The 15422-nt window shown below is 37.5% G+C and overlaps 1 protein-coding gene across 2 annotated transcripts in view; it reads left to right on the top strand.

Annotated features, from left to right (window-relative positions):
- Window positions 1–15422, top strand: part of NEBL (nebulette) — a 245584-nt gene that overhangs the window by 68331 nt on the left and 161831 nt on the right. For both annotated transcript variants that reach the window (XM_066198895.1, XM_066198903.1), the window contains exon 3: window positions 4972–5056. In XM_066198895.1, the coding sequence (XP_066054992.1) occupies window positions 4972–5056 (85 nt within the window). The remainder of the gene's footprint in view (window positions 1–4971; window positions 5057–15422) is intronic.

Genomic DNA, 15422 nt, shown 5'->3' with positions numbered 1-15422 from the left:
TCTCCTCACTGTTTTTGTGCTGTTTGTTCATGTGAGCTCAGATCACATTTACCAGATCGGGCCCTTGCAGGTCTGAGATGGAGCTTCCCTACCTGCCCATTATTTGTGAGCTTGGGTTACATCCAGACTGCTAGATCATTATTCACTCTTTAATTTCACTTTGCAATTTTTGCGTACACTGTGCAGAAGTGCTAGTTTTAAAAGCATAACTGATTTTTATATTTTTCTGTAATTCTTGTGAGATTGGTTTAATTTTATTATGTTATCTTACAGGTTTCTTTTGTTTGAACCTGCATTACTGCAAATAAAAGTAAAAGGGCTTTTTTTCCCCCTTTTAAACCTCCTTCTCTTTACAGTTTGCTTGAATTAGAAGAGCAGTCATTTCAGATAAAACTTGGGAAAGGAGTAATAGCCTAATATGACAGCCTGTGATGGCAATTGCTATTATGGAAAGATGTGCCAGAGCTGTCCCTCTGCTTGGGAAAATAATTTTTATTTGTATGTTTTGTACCTGTTCTCTGGTTAAAAACTATCACAAATTTAATGTTACAGGGAAATACGGAACAGGCATTTTTGGGGAGACATAACTCCATAGAAATCTAGTAATTTGACAAGGGTTATAATTCTGTAACAGAAGAGTAAGAGTTAATTTACAGTTATAAAACACGCACACAAATCTCTTAATATTTTGTGAATGTTGGCTAAGTCACAGTGAGGTATGAGGAAGGTAATTCCAGTAGATGCTTGAATTTATCTCAATCTTTGAATCTGACCTTTTGCAGAAGAGACAAAGCTGAATCTTCAGCCCAATCTCTGTCAGAACATTTTTCTTTCATTTGTTGGATTGCAAGCATGGAAAAGCTGATGAAAACTTGATAGCTTAAAAAAAAAAAGTATTTAGGAAAATTTCTATGTTTAGTCACTGGAAATGCTAGGTAACTTTCAGGTGCATTCCTGGGTTCCTGGAGGCTGTACTGATCCTGTTTTCAAATATCAAAAGTGAAGGAGTTTCCTTATATGCAGCAAGAGATTGACTTGTGGTTTGATTTATTAATCAAGCTGTGCAGCTGAGGCAGGCAATACAGTAACCCGCAGCAGAGACACTGTACTGTGTATCCTGATTTGTTCTGGAACTTCTTGTATAGATCTTTATACAGGATTAATCCTAATAGCATTAGCGTGGTAAGACATATTGCTAAGTAGACTTAGACAACTAACAAAGACCTAAAACAAACAAAAAAAAATCCTTTGGACATTGCTATTAAATAGCTGACATGACATCAACCTCCTTAACCAATTCCTGGTTCTTTCTCAGACATCATCTTGGACAAAAGGGAATCTGAGCAATGGATTACCAGGGACCACTGTCAGCCTTTTGAATTAAAGGCTGTTACCATCCAGTTACTTATCCTTATTCAGAACATTTTGATGAAATGTGATATAGCCTTAACTGATATTTAAAAAAGCAGATATTTGAATTTTAACACTTGTGTTTCAGCCTTCTATTTCAGACAAAATATCCAATGTCACAATGTATCTTTTGATAGTTTTCACATAATTGAATATCTTAAATACTGGTAATTATCCTGAAGACATGGTATCAGTAAGCTTAAAACAAATGTGGAAAGCTGAACATAGGATTTAAATTTAACACTAGTCTTTTTAATGCATTTGAGGCAAGCATTTCCATAAATTAGAAGGGATGTGTCTAAACCCATATCTTTCTGGTTTGGAATACCCTGTGAGCAGTTTCATAAATCAGCGGCAGTTAAAATGACATCCCATAGCAGAATGCACTGCTAATTTAATTTTGCTAAATGATTCTTATTTTAACCACTGTAATACATTTTGATAAATGGTTCAGATGATCAGTTTAAAGAGCAATTTAAATTTCAGCAGTTTTGTTAACTTGTCATGGGTATTGTTTTCTTTCATGGTCAAGTGTAAATACTTTTCATTGATAAAATCATTTTACATAGTATTTTCAAGTATATTAAAGGAATGCTTCTTCAAGACCGACCATACCTTTTTTACTTGAAGTATGGAGCTAGTGCTCCTAAAAAAATGATCTTAGATACATTGGTTCTTAAGTGCTTTGCTTGGAGTGTTGAAATATCTGAGTTTCAAAATACTAATTGTGGAAGAAAGCATTTCTTTTGCAAATGATCAGAAGTAATAGCTGGTGAATGATAGGGACAAATTGTATGTTATGCTTCAAAATAGAGAGGTTTAATTTGGGAACCTGGGTTTGCAGTTGTCTGCTGCTGTTGCTAACAGGGTCCCTGGGGCTGTGGCTGAGACATTTACCTCAGTGCTGTCCACACAATTCCCAAGGGGACCAGGCCAAAAACCCCATCTGAGCTGGCCGCACTGTCTGTTCTCCATGTTAAAAAGGATGAATACATGGGATTACTGTGATTATACTACCGGGGTCATGATACGTAAACATGGTGTAAAGCAAGGCAATGAAAGCTAATGCTTTCAGCATTTAGCCATGTGCATAATGTAATATTTTAACTGCATCTGTGGCAGATTATTTTTTTTTAGGGACAAGGATTTTGTCATCTACAGGAGCTATCCATGGATATCTTGAAAGGCTGCTATGCTTTAATGTGTGAATGTGCACCATTGCTACAATCTTCCTTGGGCATCAGCAAGCCCTGGCTGTGAGGTGGCTTGTTGCCTTCTCCATCTGCTCATTGCTGCTTTCCAAAAAGGGCTTATGACCCTCCTTGTGTCCAGTTTGGCTTTTTTTTTTTTTAAATTTTTTTTTTTTTTTTGCCTCTATACAGAAGAATGAAGCATGAGATTGAAAAAGGAAATGAAAAAAAAAAAAAGAGAAGCCCTTCTGGAAGTATCTTCCTTGTCCCAAGACATTACACAATGCTGACACCATCTGCCTTATGCAAAGCCTAGTTCTGCCTTCCTCTGTGTTGCTGGAGCTGTGGCTAAGCCATTCTGCTGGCTGGCGTTGGCTGGCTCTGAGGGGATGGTGGTGGGGGAGCCCCTGGCTTGAAAAGGAGGGAAGAAGCAGCAGAAGTATGCAGAACTCAGTGCTCTCTCTGGCCAAAGCTGCATCTTGGGTGGGACTTTGGGAGGACTTGCCTGTAACTCCAAAGGAATAGTCTGAAGGGTGTCATGCCTAGAAATTTCGTTTTCTAGTTTTCAGTGACATGAGCTCTTTGAGACAGGTGGCTGACATAATGGGTGGGAGTGTGGCTCACCATAAACTTAGAGTAGCATCATTTGTCCGTCTGCTAGTGCCCAAACTGGGATAGTTCTTACATTTCTGTGAGGTAAAGCTTTATTTCATCAAGGCGTTTAATTTTTTGCTCTTTCTATGTAGTTATTAGCCCTTGAGAGCTTGAAGTCCCTAGGTTGTCCTGTATTTCTCCTGTTTTCCTGGTGTAACGACACCATAAATGAGGGGGTGTTCCACAGCCTCTTGGTGCAGGAGGAGTCTAGCAGTGCAAGATGTCATCTGATGGGGGAATTGGGCCTGGAGCAGTCAACTGTATGAAGTTCAGACAGCATTTCTCATCAGCTATTGATTTTGCATTTCTGAGGGGGAAACATTCAGCTTTTTGGATAAAACCAGGAATCCTTCTTCATTTTTATGCTTGTTTTATTTTTTCAGATTTTTTTTTTCCACTGAAACAATGCACTTCATGGAAATGGTACTTGTACACAGAAAACTTTCTAACAAAACACAGTTTTGAAAGAAAATATGTGTCATGTTTACACAGAACAGAAATTTTATGACGAAACCATAGCAACAACATACAATTAGCTGCTGACAGAACATGTTAGAGATGGCCTGGAGTTTGAACATGGAAATGTTTAATACTGCATATCCTCTGTCTTCAGACACTTACTGCTTTCTCTTCTGTGGAACTTATGCTGCAAATGTTATTGTGTCCCTACCACTACTTGTTGTCTTGTACTCTGAAGTGTTGGAGGCACAAATGGGGGAACTCGCAGACATGGGAAGCTGTGAATGGTAATTGTAGATGTGAGTGCCTCACATGGTAGTGAGGTGAACATTTTGGTTTCAGACTGAAGATGATGGAAAGTAATTAGTAAGAATCAGTTTCCTCATAGTGTTTCTGGCTCATAATAATATATCTGTCTTGGGATGTGTTGTTTCATTTTGTTATTTGTTTCTTTTTGTAGTCTTTCCTGTAATGGAAATTCTTGTTTGATGGCAAAATTGCAGGATAGATCTATGAAAATTAATAAATAGGTTTTCTGTGAATGGGTGGAGTTGACTGCTACAGTTAACAGAATCACAAAATGATTAAGATTGGAAGAAGTCACCAAAGGCCATCTAGTCCAGCCTCCCTGCTCAAGAAGGCTCCCCTAGAGCATGTTACCATAAAGCAAATAGTAGTGTATTGTAGAAGTGTAAAATTTCAAATGGAAAGAGAGATGCCTGATTGATTGCAGTTCTGAGAAACCACAGTCTTTGGTACTGGTATCACATTACTTTATTGACGTATTTACTGTTAAAGCATTTGACTTTCCTCTACCCAGAAAGTACCTGCCTTGATCCTTCTGGTTCCTACACTAAAGGATTAAAGACCCCGTGGTACTCCAGCTGTGCTCTCTTATGTAGCACTGGTTTCTGTAAAACAATTTAGTTTTCAGGGCTTTTAGTTTCGTCTTTGTCCAGCACATGACTATAGCAAGACAATGCAGTTAAACATAGTTTTGATGACTCTGTTGAAAGCAAGTTTTGGCTGATTGGTCTTTGAAGTCAGTGGGCAGGATGAATGGGTGGGATTTAGACTCATTATAGGAACTCCTTTGTGTTGTTTCTGTAAGGCATGTCTGACACAATATTTTTAAATACTTCTAATTCATAACAAACTATGAAAGAATTCTGTACACTGTAGGAAAGAGTGCTGGGATGCATTTGACTTTCTAGAATGTGCAGATATTTATTGTGTGGCTTTGTGCTTCTTCTTCTAGACATTACCCAAAGCAGTCCTTCACTACAGTGGCTGATACACCAGAAAATCTTCGCCTGAAGCAACAAAGTGAATTGCAAAGTCAGGTAAATAAAAAAAATTCTTTTGTCTTCTTAGTATTATATGGTCAGTCCACTTCTTTATAGTTTTTCAAAGTCATAGTAGTATTTCATAGTAGCACTGCAGTGTAATTATAAAAAATATTTTTAAGTTACTATAATACAGCAAAACTCAAGGTTTTATTTCTGTTCTCACTTATACTAGTTACCATTCTGCTGTCAGTCCATTGGCATCACTGGAATCTTTCATTTTCGACAGTACATGAAGCATCTAAATAGTTTTTAATGTTCAAAGTGATATAGCTTAACTCAAAGGGTTCATTTTCCTTTGACAAACTATCATTGTTAGCTTGCATTAAACTTAAAATAGCGTGAGATTAACAAACAATGAATTTGTCATTAGCAGATATTTAGAAGCCTTTCAGATTTATCAACAATGAAGTGACTGAATAATCAGTTTATGGATCTCTTATGGCCTCTGTCAACTAATATATGACGCAGTCTCTAAGCTAGTTATGATAAACACATTTTCAATCAAACTTTATGTAGATTAATGAGAAATGAATCTAAATTAAAACAAAAAGGGGAAAACAAGAGACAAAAAGAAGACTTAGATGACCCAAATACCATGCTGGCTATCTATAATAATATAAAGTTCTGAGTGATATTAATTCATGTTTATCTGAAAAGCCCTCCTCTCCCCCACTCACCAGTATCACTTTATACTGTTTTAATTTATGTAGCACTGGAAGATGTCCTGTGTAAGACAATTGATAATATTTGGTTGCATTTTATTTTTTGAAAATGATTTTTTTAAAATCAATTGTGTTTTAGTTGCGATCTCTCATTATAAATGCATAGCTGTCATTGTCATAAAAAACGGTAGCAAAAACCAGATAGTAGACACAAAGACCTTTCCTTTTTGGGAAGGCCCTATAGGTTGATGGGTGAAATTGAAGGAATGCTAAATGGAAAGGATAGCACCTATTTAGCATGGTGTACAGTCTTAAAAATGCTTTAACTTTTGCTATTATGGTTATTGATTATAAAATTTAGAGAAATCATTCCATGCCAATATTCCACCATGTAGAAAGAGGACAGTTTGTGGACTCTGTCTTCTCTTGACTTGACTGGATTTCAGATTGGAGTCTGGTTCATTTTCTTGTAATACAGTGGTTCTGTGTACTAGAGTTGCCGTTGTGTCACAAAAAGGAACTTAAAGCCAGTACTTTTTACAGATCTTTTGAAAAGAATATAAATTCTCAGCCTACTGTATTTTAGGGGTTTGACAGAAAATGTTGGGATTCAGTAGAATAATAAAATGTTACTGCACTTTACAGAGGTTATAGCAGAGGTGGCTTTCCCTAACCTGTTTGAAACGTGCTTCTGTGCCACTATGGAAGCATAAGAAAACTTTTTTTTTGTATTATTCTTTATTTTTAAACTGAGAAATTAGTATTGTAGGATACTGGATAAGCAATATTAGCAAGAAACTTGGAGTTTGCTTATGAATAAAATTGCTGCAACTGTTCACAATGTACTGTCATAAAATATTAGATAAGGATCTACTCAAAATTTGGAAATGGAGAGAAATCTGTAATTTTAACAATGTGCCTTTTCCCCAATATTATTAGTCAGCAAAAGATTTGCAGATCTATATAATAAGGACACAAAATTGCCCACTTGGAAGAAAGGTCATAATGTTTTTGATCATCATTTGCTTCCTGGTTGTTGATTTACGTCTAGACTGTGTTTAGTAGTCTAACCTGTGAATCATTTCAATGCTGAAATAAATATTCCAGGTACTTTTCCTTATCCAGTTTAAATCTTCCTAAAATAGGACTGTAAATTCTGAATACTTTCTGTAATACTTTGAAGAGTATAAGGAGAGACGAATTGCTATCCTCAATCAGTCCTATTGGCCATCTAGCCCCCTGTCCTGTATTTTCAGGGGAAGTTGAAAGACTTCCAACTGAAAAAAAAAACCCCATGGGATATAATTTGGTGTTGTTCAGGTCTCATTCTGTTTCAGTCCTGTGCAGTAGAAAAATGTGTGTGCATGGTTCAAGAAAAGCCTTTCATATGAAACCAAACTTGGCTGGATAGAATCACGTTATTACTACCTTCTAGTATTCATCAGAGCTGCTTAAGCCTCCTGCCAATGCATTTGACGATTTGGGATTGAGCAAATTCTGTGTTAGGTAATGTTAAAAAATATGTTGACTACTGAATAAGGAGAAGTGCTTTTCTAAAGTAATAGCTAATTCCTAGTTTCTGAGTAAACATCTTTAATGCTGGTAGTGCTGAAGGGGCACAACCCTTGTGTTTAACTGCAGGACTCCAAGGGTTTTTTCAAAATCTGTGGCTTTAGGACTACTCTTTATTTTGCTCAGCAAAACATGAAGAATTGGTAGAGGAAACACAATTAAATATTGTGTAAGCTAAAATACACGGGTTTTTGTAAATCTGTTATTTTTATTTTCATTTAAGCAGCAATTGACAGTGTTTTAAGTTGCAGTGCTGGGTCCTTTGTCAAGAGTCCATTAAGTTCAGCATCAGGTGCCAGGGTGTCATGTTGACATAACACGACAAGAACAAAACTAACAAAACAAAATAGTGTTTTCTGGTGGAGTCAATAGAAAATGGATGGCTCTTTGGAACACTTGAAAAATTACAGTGTTAAGAAGTCAAAGGACAGCATTTAAAAGCTTTCCAGAGAACTCTGTTCTTCTATTTTATATAATATCAGACTTTTTCTCCCCTTTAGGGTTTTGCTTCCATGGACTTTCATTCAGCACTGTAGTTGGAAGGTGATACAAATGAATTTTAGGAGAGGCTGTGTTTGTTTTCCATTCTGGAGAACTCCACAGTCCAGTATGCCTCCTGACAGGAGAAAAATGAGTTTGAAAGTCTTTCATCCTCTAAATAAAGACTAGAGACAGAGATCCAGTGTCTCAAAGAAGATTTTTCTTTATGCCTCTCTGATGAGAAATCCTGTCTTTTTGGGGAATTAGTGCATTCTCTTACTCCATAGCATGCAATGAATACTTTCCACATTCAGTTGCCTCTCTTAGATAAACTCAGCTACGAAGTTACTGATATGCTCTTCTGAGCTTTGTTTACTTGGGAATTTCCTTCGTGTACCTTAGCCGCTGATCTCTCTAACTTTGTAACAGTGTAAATTGCTCTGTGGCCTTTAGGCCTCATCTGTGACAATGCTGTGTACATCAAAAGCAGCCACTCCAGTTGAACTTGCAAAAAGAAACAGAGATGTTCTGCAGCAGGAAGAGTATCAAAGTGTCAGATCAAAGAGAGGGCTGATGTTTAAGGTGTTCTACTCCAGCACTTTCTGAGGAAATGTACTTTCCAGTAACTCATGGGGAACTTGATACAAAATCATGGGTCTTGTCCTACTTTCTTCTTGTCCCGGCCTGTGGTGGCACACCCTGAGGCTGCTGTCATTGGAAACTCCAAGTGCTCCTTTTTGTATGGGAGAAAATTTTTTGTACTTCCCTCATAGGAACTTGGATAATTGAAAGTGTATCTGTGTTTCTTTAGGAAGAAACATACTTGCAGTTTATCTTGATAGATAGAGTCCATAAAGTGTTGATTTTCAAGTGATGCTATAATGTATTATGAGACATATCCAATTGAATCAGACTATTATCCTGACAATACTATATTTTAACAGTCCTTACTTTCTCAGGAATTGCTTGTGTTTGAATCTTTATCTGCCAATTCTCACCAGGATAATCATGGTATTATTGAGCATTTGGAAGAGAGTAAGCCTCAAAAAAGGGGATGAAAAAGTTTGCATGTAGGGTGGCCATGTCACTCTAATTTTTTTCAGCCTCCTGACATTTGCATTTTTGTAGTAGAGTTTCTCACAAATTTTCATGTAAACAAAGTGACTGTTTATCATTCCTCTCTTAATAAACTTCTAGTTTAACCAGTGTAATTGGAGAGGTGGCAACCTTCATCCTCCAATCCCTAGTCACTGAACAAAATCTATATAAACTCAAGTAAAAAATAGACCGCTCTCCTTACCCTGACAACTAACTGCGCGCGTGTCCTTCATTTTGTGTCCTATTGCAACATGGCTGTGTTCCTCTTTGTTCAGGCTGAAGAAGAGACTGACACTGTGTAGCAGTTCTGTGTAAAAGTGCAAAAGATTGCAGGTGTAAACTGAAATACGGAAGACTGCACTTATGCATAGGGAAAAACTTCCGGGGTGAGAAGTGCCTGGCAGCAACTGGCAGAAGGCGCCTGGAGAGATTGTGGAGTGACTATCCTAGGAGATTTTCAGAAGAGGACAGGGCACAGTCCTAAGGAAACTGTGGTAGTTGACTGTGCTTTGAGTAGGGTAATGCACTAGATGGTCTCCAGCACTCCCCTGCTTCTTCAGCTCTTCATATTCAATGATTTGTCACTGTCCTGTCCTTCTTCAGGTTCCTCTTGACCATTTCTCTCATCTTCTTGCCTTTTCCTCTTTGCTTCTCTGTTTCGAAAATATATGTTAGCAAACTTCCAGGCAGATTATTTTTATTGGCTTGATTTGTTAAAGAAGCCTTTTCAGTTTATGTGCACCTTTTACGAAATCTTTGGAATGAGCTGCCACAGTGAGTGCTATAGGAGAATGAAATGCTGTATGGATTACTAAAGCAGACGTTGGATGGATTTCCTGGGGTACCCTGAGTGAGCTCATTGGAGAAGCCATGGAGAAAACAGTTTTTGCAGCTAGAGACAGATAAAAATATGCTCTTTCATCTGATAAAAGGATGAAGGGATATGATATGGCAAGCAGAGACACTTTGGTGTACTTTTATGCATTATTTTGTAGGAAGAGCCTGGAACATATTTTAAAGATGGGACTTTTCCAGATAGCCATCAGGAGCTGATTATTTATATATTCCTCTCTCAGTTGTCTGAGGATCTGAACCCAATCCACCATATGTGTATGAGAGCGCCAAGAGAGTGCAGACTTCTCAGGTAATTTCTTGCTATCATTCGTGAGTGACAAGTCCTGGAGATGTTGAATAGGTTGATGCATTAAAATAAACCCAGACTGCCTGCAGAAAGCTCTGCCCTGCTCCCCTGTGAACCCCTTCACAGTAGTGCTGTGTAAATCATGCTCACCTACCAAGTAGGGTTTTTTTTCAGCTCCTCGTTTCTTCCTTCTTTCCCTCTGAAGACCATTTAAATGGCTTGTTTTATCTGTGTGAATCAAAGGCATGAAAATCATTCTTGATGTGAATAATGCAAAGCTCCAGAGGAGTGCAGGAGGCAGAATGAATTTCAGTTTTCTGGGAAAATGGTTGTCACCTCTTCTGATTTTTATCTTGCCAAGTACATGAGGGTTTCTGTCTACATCCTGTCTGCTCTGGACTGGCTCCTGTTACTGTGACACTGTATGTCTACACTGTTTCAGTTTCATTGTTTTTATTGCTTGTTTGGTTTTTTTGCCCTTGCCTTTACTTAGGCTGTAAGATTCAGAATGTGAGAGTACTGCTTCCACTCCGCTCCTCTCCTTTGCTGTCATAGAACCAGCGTGTGGAGATAAACACGTTGTAACCCTGTGGTCGGGAGACGCCAGAACACGAGGCAAGGACAGCAAACAGGGTGTAGTGGTAAAAGATAAAGAGATTGTGCAGCAGAGAGGGAGTTTCTCTGTGGAATACGTTTTTGTGTTATTGACACATTTGTAGCACCCTGAAATTCTTCGATTTCATGTGTGAAAATACAAATCTTCTATTGCGACATAAGTAATAGAAAGGAATCAAAAGAGAGCCACATAATTCATAGCTGTTATTTGTGAACTGAGTTGTGGAATTTTTAACTGCATCAGCACTAATATTGAAATATCTATAACTTTTTAGGGGAGCAATTAATAAAAATAATATTAAGTTTTAATAACATAAAAACGGAGATATCAGAATTTCTATGATTTAAATATTTTTACAAAGTATTATAATTCTTAAAGCAAAGTGTCCTTTTTTGTTCTGGATGAGGATAGAATGGAGAATGTATCTATTCTTTTTCATGTCAAGCTTGTCTCCAGATTCTCTTGAGCTTCTTTCTGGCTTTTATTTTTTGAACTAGATTTTTAAAAGGTTGTTCTGCTGCTTGCAACTGTGTTGCAGGTAATTGGACGCTGTGATTCTTACTAGTTATGTTTTTGATTACTGTACAGCGTTTCAACGCACATGAAGGGAAAATGCATTTAGTTTTAGAGAATTTAAAATAAAGACTGAGAGCAGAACAATTGTCATAATAAATGAAGCATCCAGGGATTGCAATCTGATGCTGAGGACCCACCTGTGCTGCAGAGTACAAGAGGGTCAGGAAGAAATTCCTGATCCCAAAGACAAATAAAGTGTACTGGCTTATGTCCACACTGTATGGCTTCTCCCCCTATAATGGATATATATTTCTATTCCATTTCATAGTGTTTAAGGTGGTGTCTAAGAAGCCCATCAGAGTGGCATTTGAGAAGCGTGAAACTGAGCACCCGTGAAATGTGATGGTAATCGGAGTTTGTGGGGTCAGTGTCCTCTGGGTTGTGTGCAGTGACTGGTCAGGTCAAGAGTAGGAAGGCTCCTGCAGGCATGTCCTTGCTGCCTTTCAGGAGTGCTCCCTCCTCTGAAGTAGACGCTGAGCTGTGCCAGGGCTTGCCTTGGGAACGGCTGGGGAGCACACCCAGCAGTGTTGGGTATTGAGTCTGTCAGTACTGTTTGTCCCCTTGCCCTCTCCTGATTAGCAGAGTATTTGTACCAAGAAAGTCTGCCAAAGCCAGAAAATGACATCACATCACTCTTTCTTTTCTTCCTGGACTTCAGATCTGCATCTTTCAAACTGCCACATACAATCAAAGGGGGTCCATGTCTTGCTTCCTACTGCTGACACTGCTTTTTCCTCAAAAACTGGCAGCACTTGTTTTCAGCAAGAGGAAACTTGACTCAGAAGGTGACTGATCTGATCCAGTGTGGAGTATTGGTAATGCTATTATTGAAAGGACGGACAGCTAAGGAGCAAGCATTTACTTACTCACTGTGGGACATCAAAAATGAAATTTTCAGGAATATGGTTTTAGTCAATGCACTGTAATGGGAGAACTTGTTTTATTTTCTTGATGTTGCTAGTGTCTTCCTCCAAAAATTTCTTAGTCTTTGCCTTAGACTTCCCTTTGTATAATGACTGGTATGAATTATCTCTTCCCCCACACCCCCAGCAAATTGTAGTGGCTGGCATATTTAATAATTTGAAAGTGGCAAATGAGAATTTTTGTTAATATACTTTCATCCAGAGTAAGAGCTCAATATTTTTTTTTCCAATGTGAGATTATAGGAGTGAATTCTTTGTACATCAAAGCATTAGATAAATCTATTTGGAATGTCACATTGTGGCAATTAATGATTTCTATTTAGTTCCTTATTTTAAGCTCATATATTTTCAGAAGTACTGACCTGTTTCTTACCAAGGAATGGAGCTAGTTATCCATATTGTAATGAGACCAATTTTTGTGTTCGTCTGTGGCAATATCTTAACAAACTTCATAGGTTCTGAACTGAGAATTTATAGAGGCAATGTTAATTTTTCTCTTCATTTTTTCTCGTCCTTAGTCTCAAGGCCTTAAGTGCTGAAAGAGTATGATAAACAACTATACTTGTCCTAATGTTATTGGTTCTCTGAAAACATTTTGAATTTGGCCCTTGTCTCTTGTTTCATTTTTTTTCCACAAGGTTGAACCATTTTTACTCTTTAGACATCAGGGATTTTTTCCTACTGATGCTACAAGCTCAGCCTGTCATGAAGAATTTCTTTACTGAAAGGGTGGTTAACCATTGGAACAGGCTGCCCAGGGAAGTGGTGGAATCACCTTCCCTGGAAGTGTTCAAGAAACACTTCATGCTGTGGTTTAGTTGACACGGTGGCATTTGATCAAAGGTTGTACTCGATGATCTTGGTGATCTTAACCAACCTTAATGATTCCATGGTTGTGTCAGTTTTTGTAGTTCAAGGGTCTCCTGAGAGGGATCATTGCTCACAATGTTGCACTGTTTGCAGATACCTGTAATTTCTTTTCTAAGGAGAAAGAAAATTGAAAGTTTTTACATATATTTAAGTTTACCAATAGACTAAGAGTTCAAATTTGTTGCTAGCACATCTCTGGAAATTGCCTCAATACATTGGTAACTTGTCCAATGGCTGAATATTTTTCCAATAAACTCGTTACATATTTGTATTATGATGGGAGTGTATAATTAAAGAATTTCCATGAGCATGATAATATTTCTTCTTATTTGATGCATGTTTTTTGTTTTTTTTTTGTTAGAATGCATCCAGTCTTTGAATCTATATTGAGAAGAAAGGAAAATACTGATTTACTGACATGCTTTTCTCATGTAATTAGCTGCAATTTAAGTCTGCATTTGCAAAGCTTTTATAAGTATGCATTTTGTTTAGCAGTTATTTGTATCTGCTGAAATATCTTAAATTGATAAAGATTTCTATGTAACAATTGAGAGTGTCTGGATTTCTTTACCTCTTGGACTTTTTTTTTTTTTTTTTTTTTGAGTGTAACAAAGAAGTCAATCCAGATGCTTATTTTTTACTTTGTGTAAAACAGCTGTTCCCATTGTGTGCATAGGCTACTGAGTAGTATCCTTTAAATCCATTATTAATTCTGTTTTTGGTCAGCATTTGTTCTGGAGGTGGTCTTAACAAAATGACCAGCAAAGCTGCTTAATAGGAGAAATCCAAGCCTGGTGAGAGTGTCACATTCTCTTAATTGGAAGTCTTACAAAGCAGAAGCTTTAAGCAAGTGAAACGATGAAAAGAGCTTTAGCCTCAGCAGAGAAATTAAAAACCGAATAAACAAAACTTCTGTCATTCCCCGTGTTTTCCAACAAAATGTAGTATTCTGGCTTCTGGCTTTTGAATAGCTGCAGAAGGGCTTTGCCTGCTCCAGCAAAAGATACTTTTTGCACTTTGAAGCTTTGAGGATATTTCTCTCAGCCTTTCTCTCTGAGTTTGTTTTTCAGTTCTTGATAATTTCTGACCCGTCCGTAGCCTGAGCTATCTGGTCTTGGTGCACTTGTAATATGCTGAGTGTGACTGTGAGAAGGAGAAAGGAGAAATTTGCCTTGGTTTGCCTGATGGTGCAATGCCAAAACAACACATGAATCCAAAATTGCATATTATTAGGCCTTTTAGAGTATTTGGATGAAGAAGAAAGGCAGGAGGGATCCTGGGCAGTCCTACCCCTTGACCCCAATAAAAGGCCATGAGCGTTCATCAGCATTTCAGTTGGTCATTTTCCTGATGCTTAGGTTACTTATTGATGGGGCTGTTTTAGATCCAAGAAATATATTGTCCTCCTGATTTATTCTCAGATGGTGCAGGGACCATTCAGAGTTCAATGATTTCTTGTAACTGCTGCCTCGAAGGATGGATTGAGGTCTATTCGGGGTGATAGTTTGTCAGGTAGTGCTATGCTTGCAGGAGATTATGTTGATGGGCTTTCAAGTGAAAGGGTCAGGAAAAAAAGAGAAAGGAAAAAGAGTAGGATTAGTATAATGTTTAACCTAGCTCAAAATAAAGCCAGTGGAAGAAAATACTAAATGCTTTAATTGCACCAAATGTTAGAGCTTTGAAGGTACTCAGTGGAAACATTTGGGGGGGAGACGGGCAGGGATTTGACGTTAGAAACTCCTTGGAGCAAAGGGTTTTTTTTTTTCCTGCGGTTTACTAGACTCAAAATTTTGAAGGACGAAATACATACAATGTTTTAATTTAAAAAAAAAAGGCAACAAAGATGATTTGTAGCTTACTGCTAGCAATGACAAAAATTTATTTTGTACTTACAGTTCAGGTTAGTTTAAAATGTAAATGTTTTTATATAAATACATCTACATTTAATATGTTACTTTTTAATATCTTGTCAATTAAAAATAGTTCAATTCTACTTAAATGAAAATAATTTTACTGAGTAAAATGAAGCATGGATTTCTTGTTTTAAATTTTTTTCAGGATGTATAGTTGAATTGCTTTAAAGCTTTGGGAAATGTAAATATCAATTAAGCTACCACATATCTTTTTCCAATGTAGGATAAATTTTTAATAGTGTAGCATATTTATCTTTAAATTTAATTGTTGATATAAACTTAAATGTGTAAACCCAGTCAGAAAAAAGGTCCAGGTTGCTCAGCCCTGTAAAGGGAGTAAAAGGGATGTGTGTTGAGGACAGGATGCTCCAGTGGATGGGTGATAAGACTGGAATGCAAACACCCGGCACAGAGCCAGGGTGGGCACACGGTGCTGTACCATTTGAGATAAATGGGAAATAGGTTATGTTGCTTATTCTGATGAAAAAAAAATGTTTTGATCTGTATAA

Source organism: Chamaea fasciata, unplaced genomic scaffold (genome assembly GCF_029207755.1).
Source record: "Chamaea fasciata isolate MVZ Bird 193981 ecotype frontalis unplaced genomic scaffold, bChaFas1.0.hap1 SCAF_1, whole genome shotgun sequence".
Classification (NCBI taxonomy): Eukaryota; Metazoa; Chordata; class Aves; order Passeriformes; family Sylviidae; genus Chamaea; species Chamaea fasciata.
This window is presented reverse-complemented; position numbering and strand designations above follow the sequence as displayed.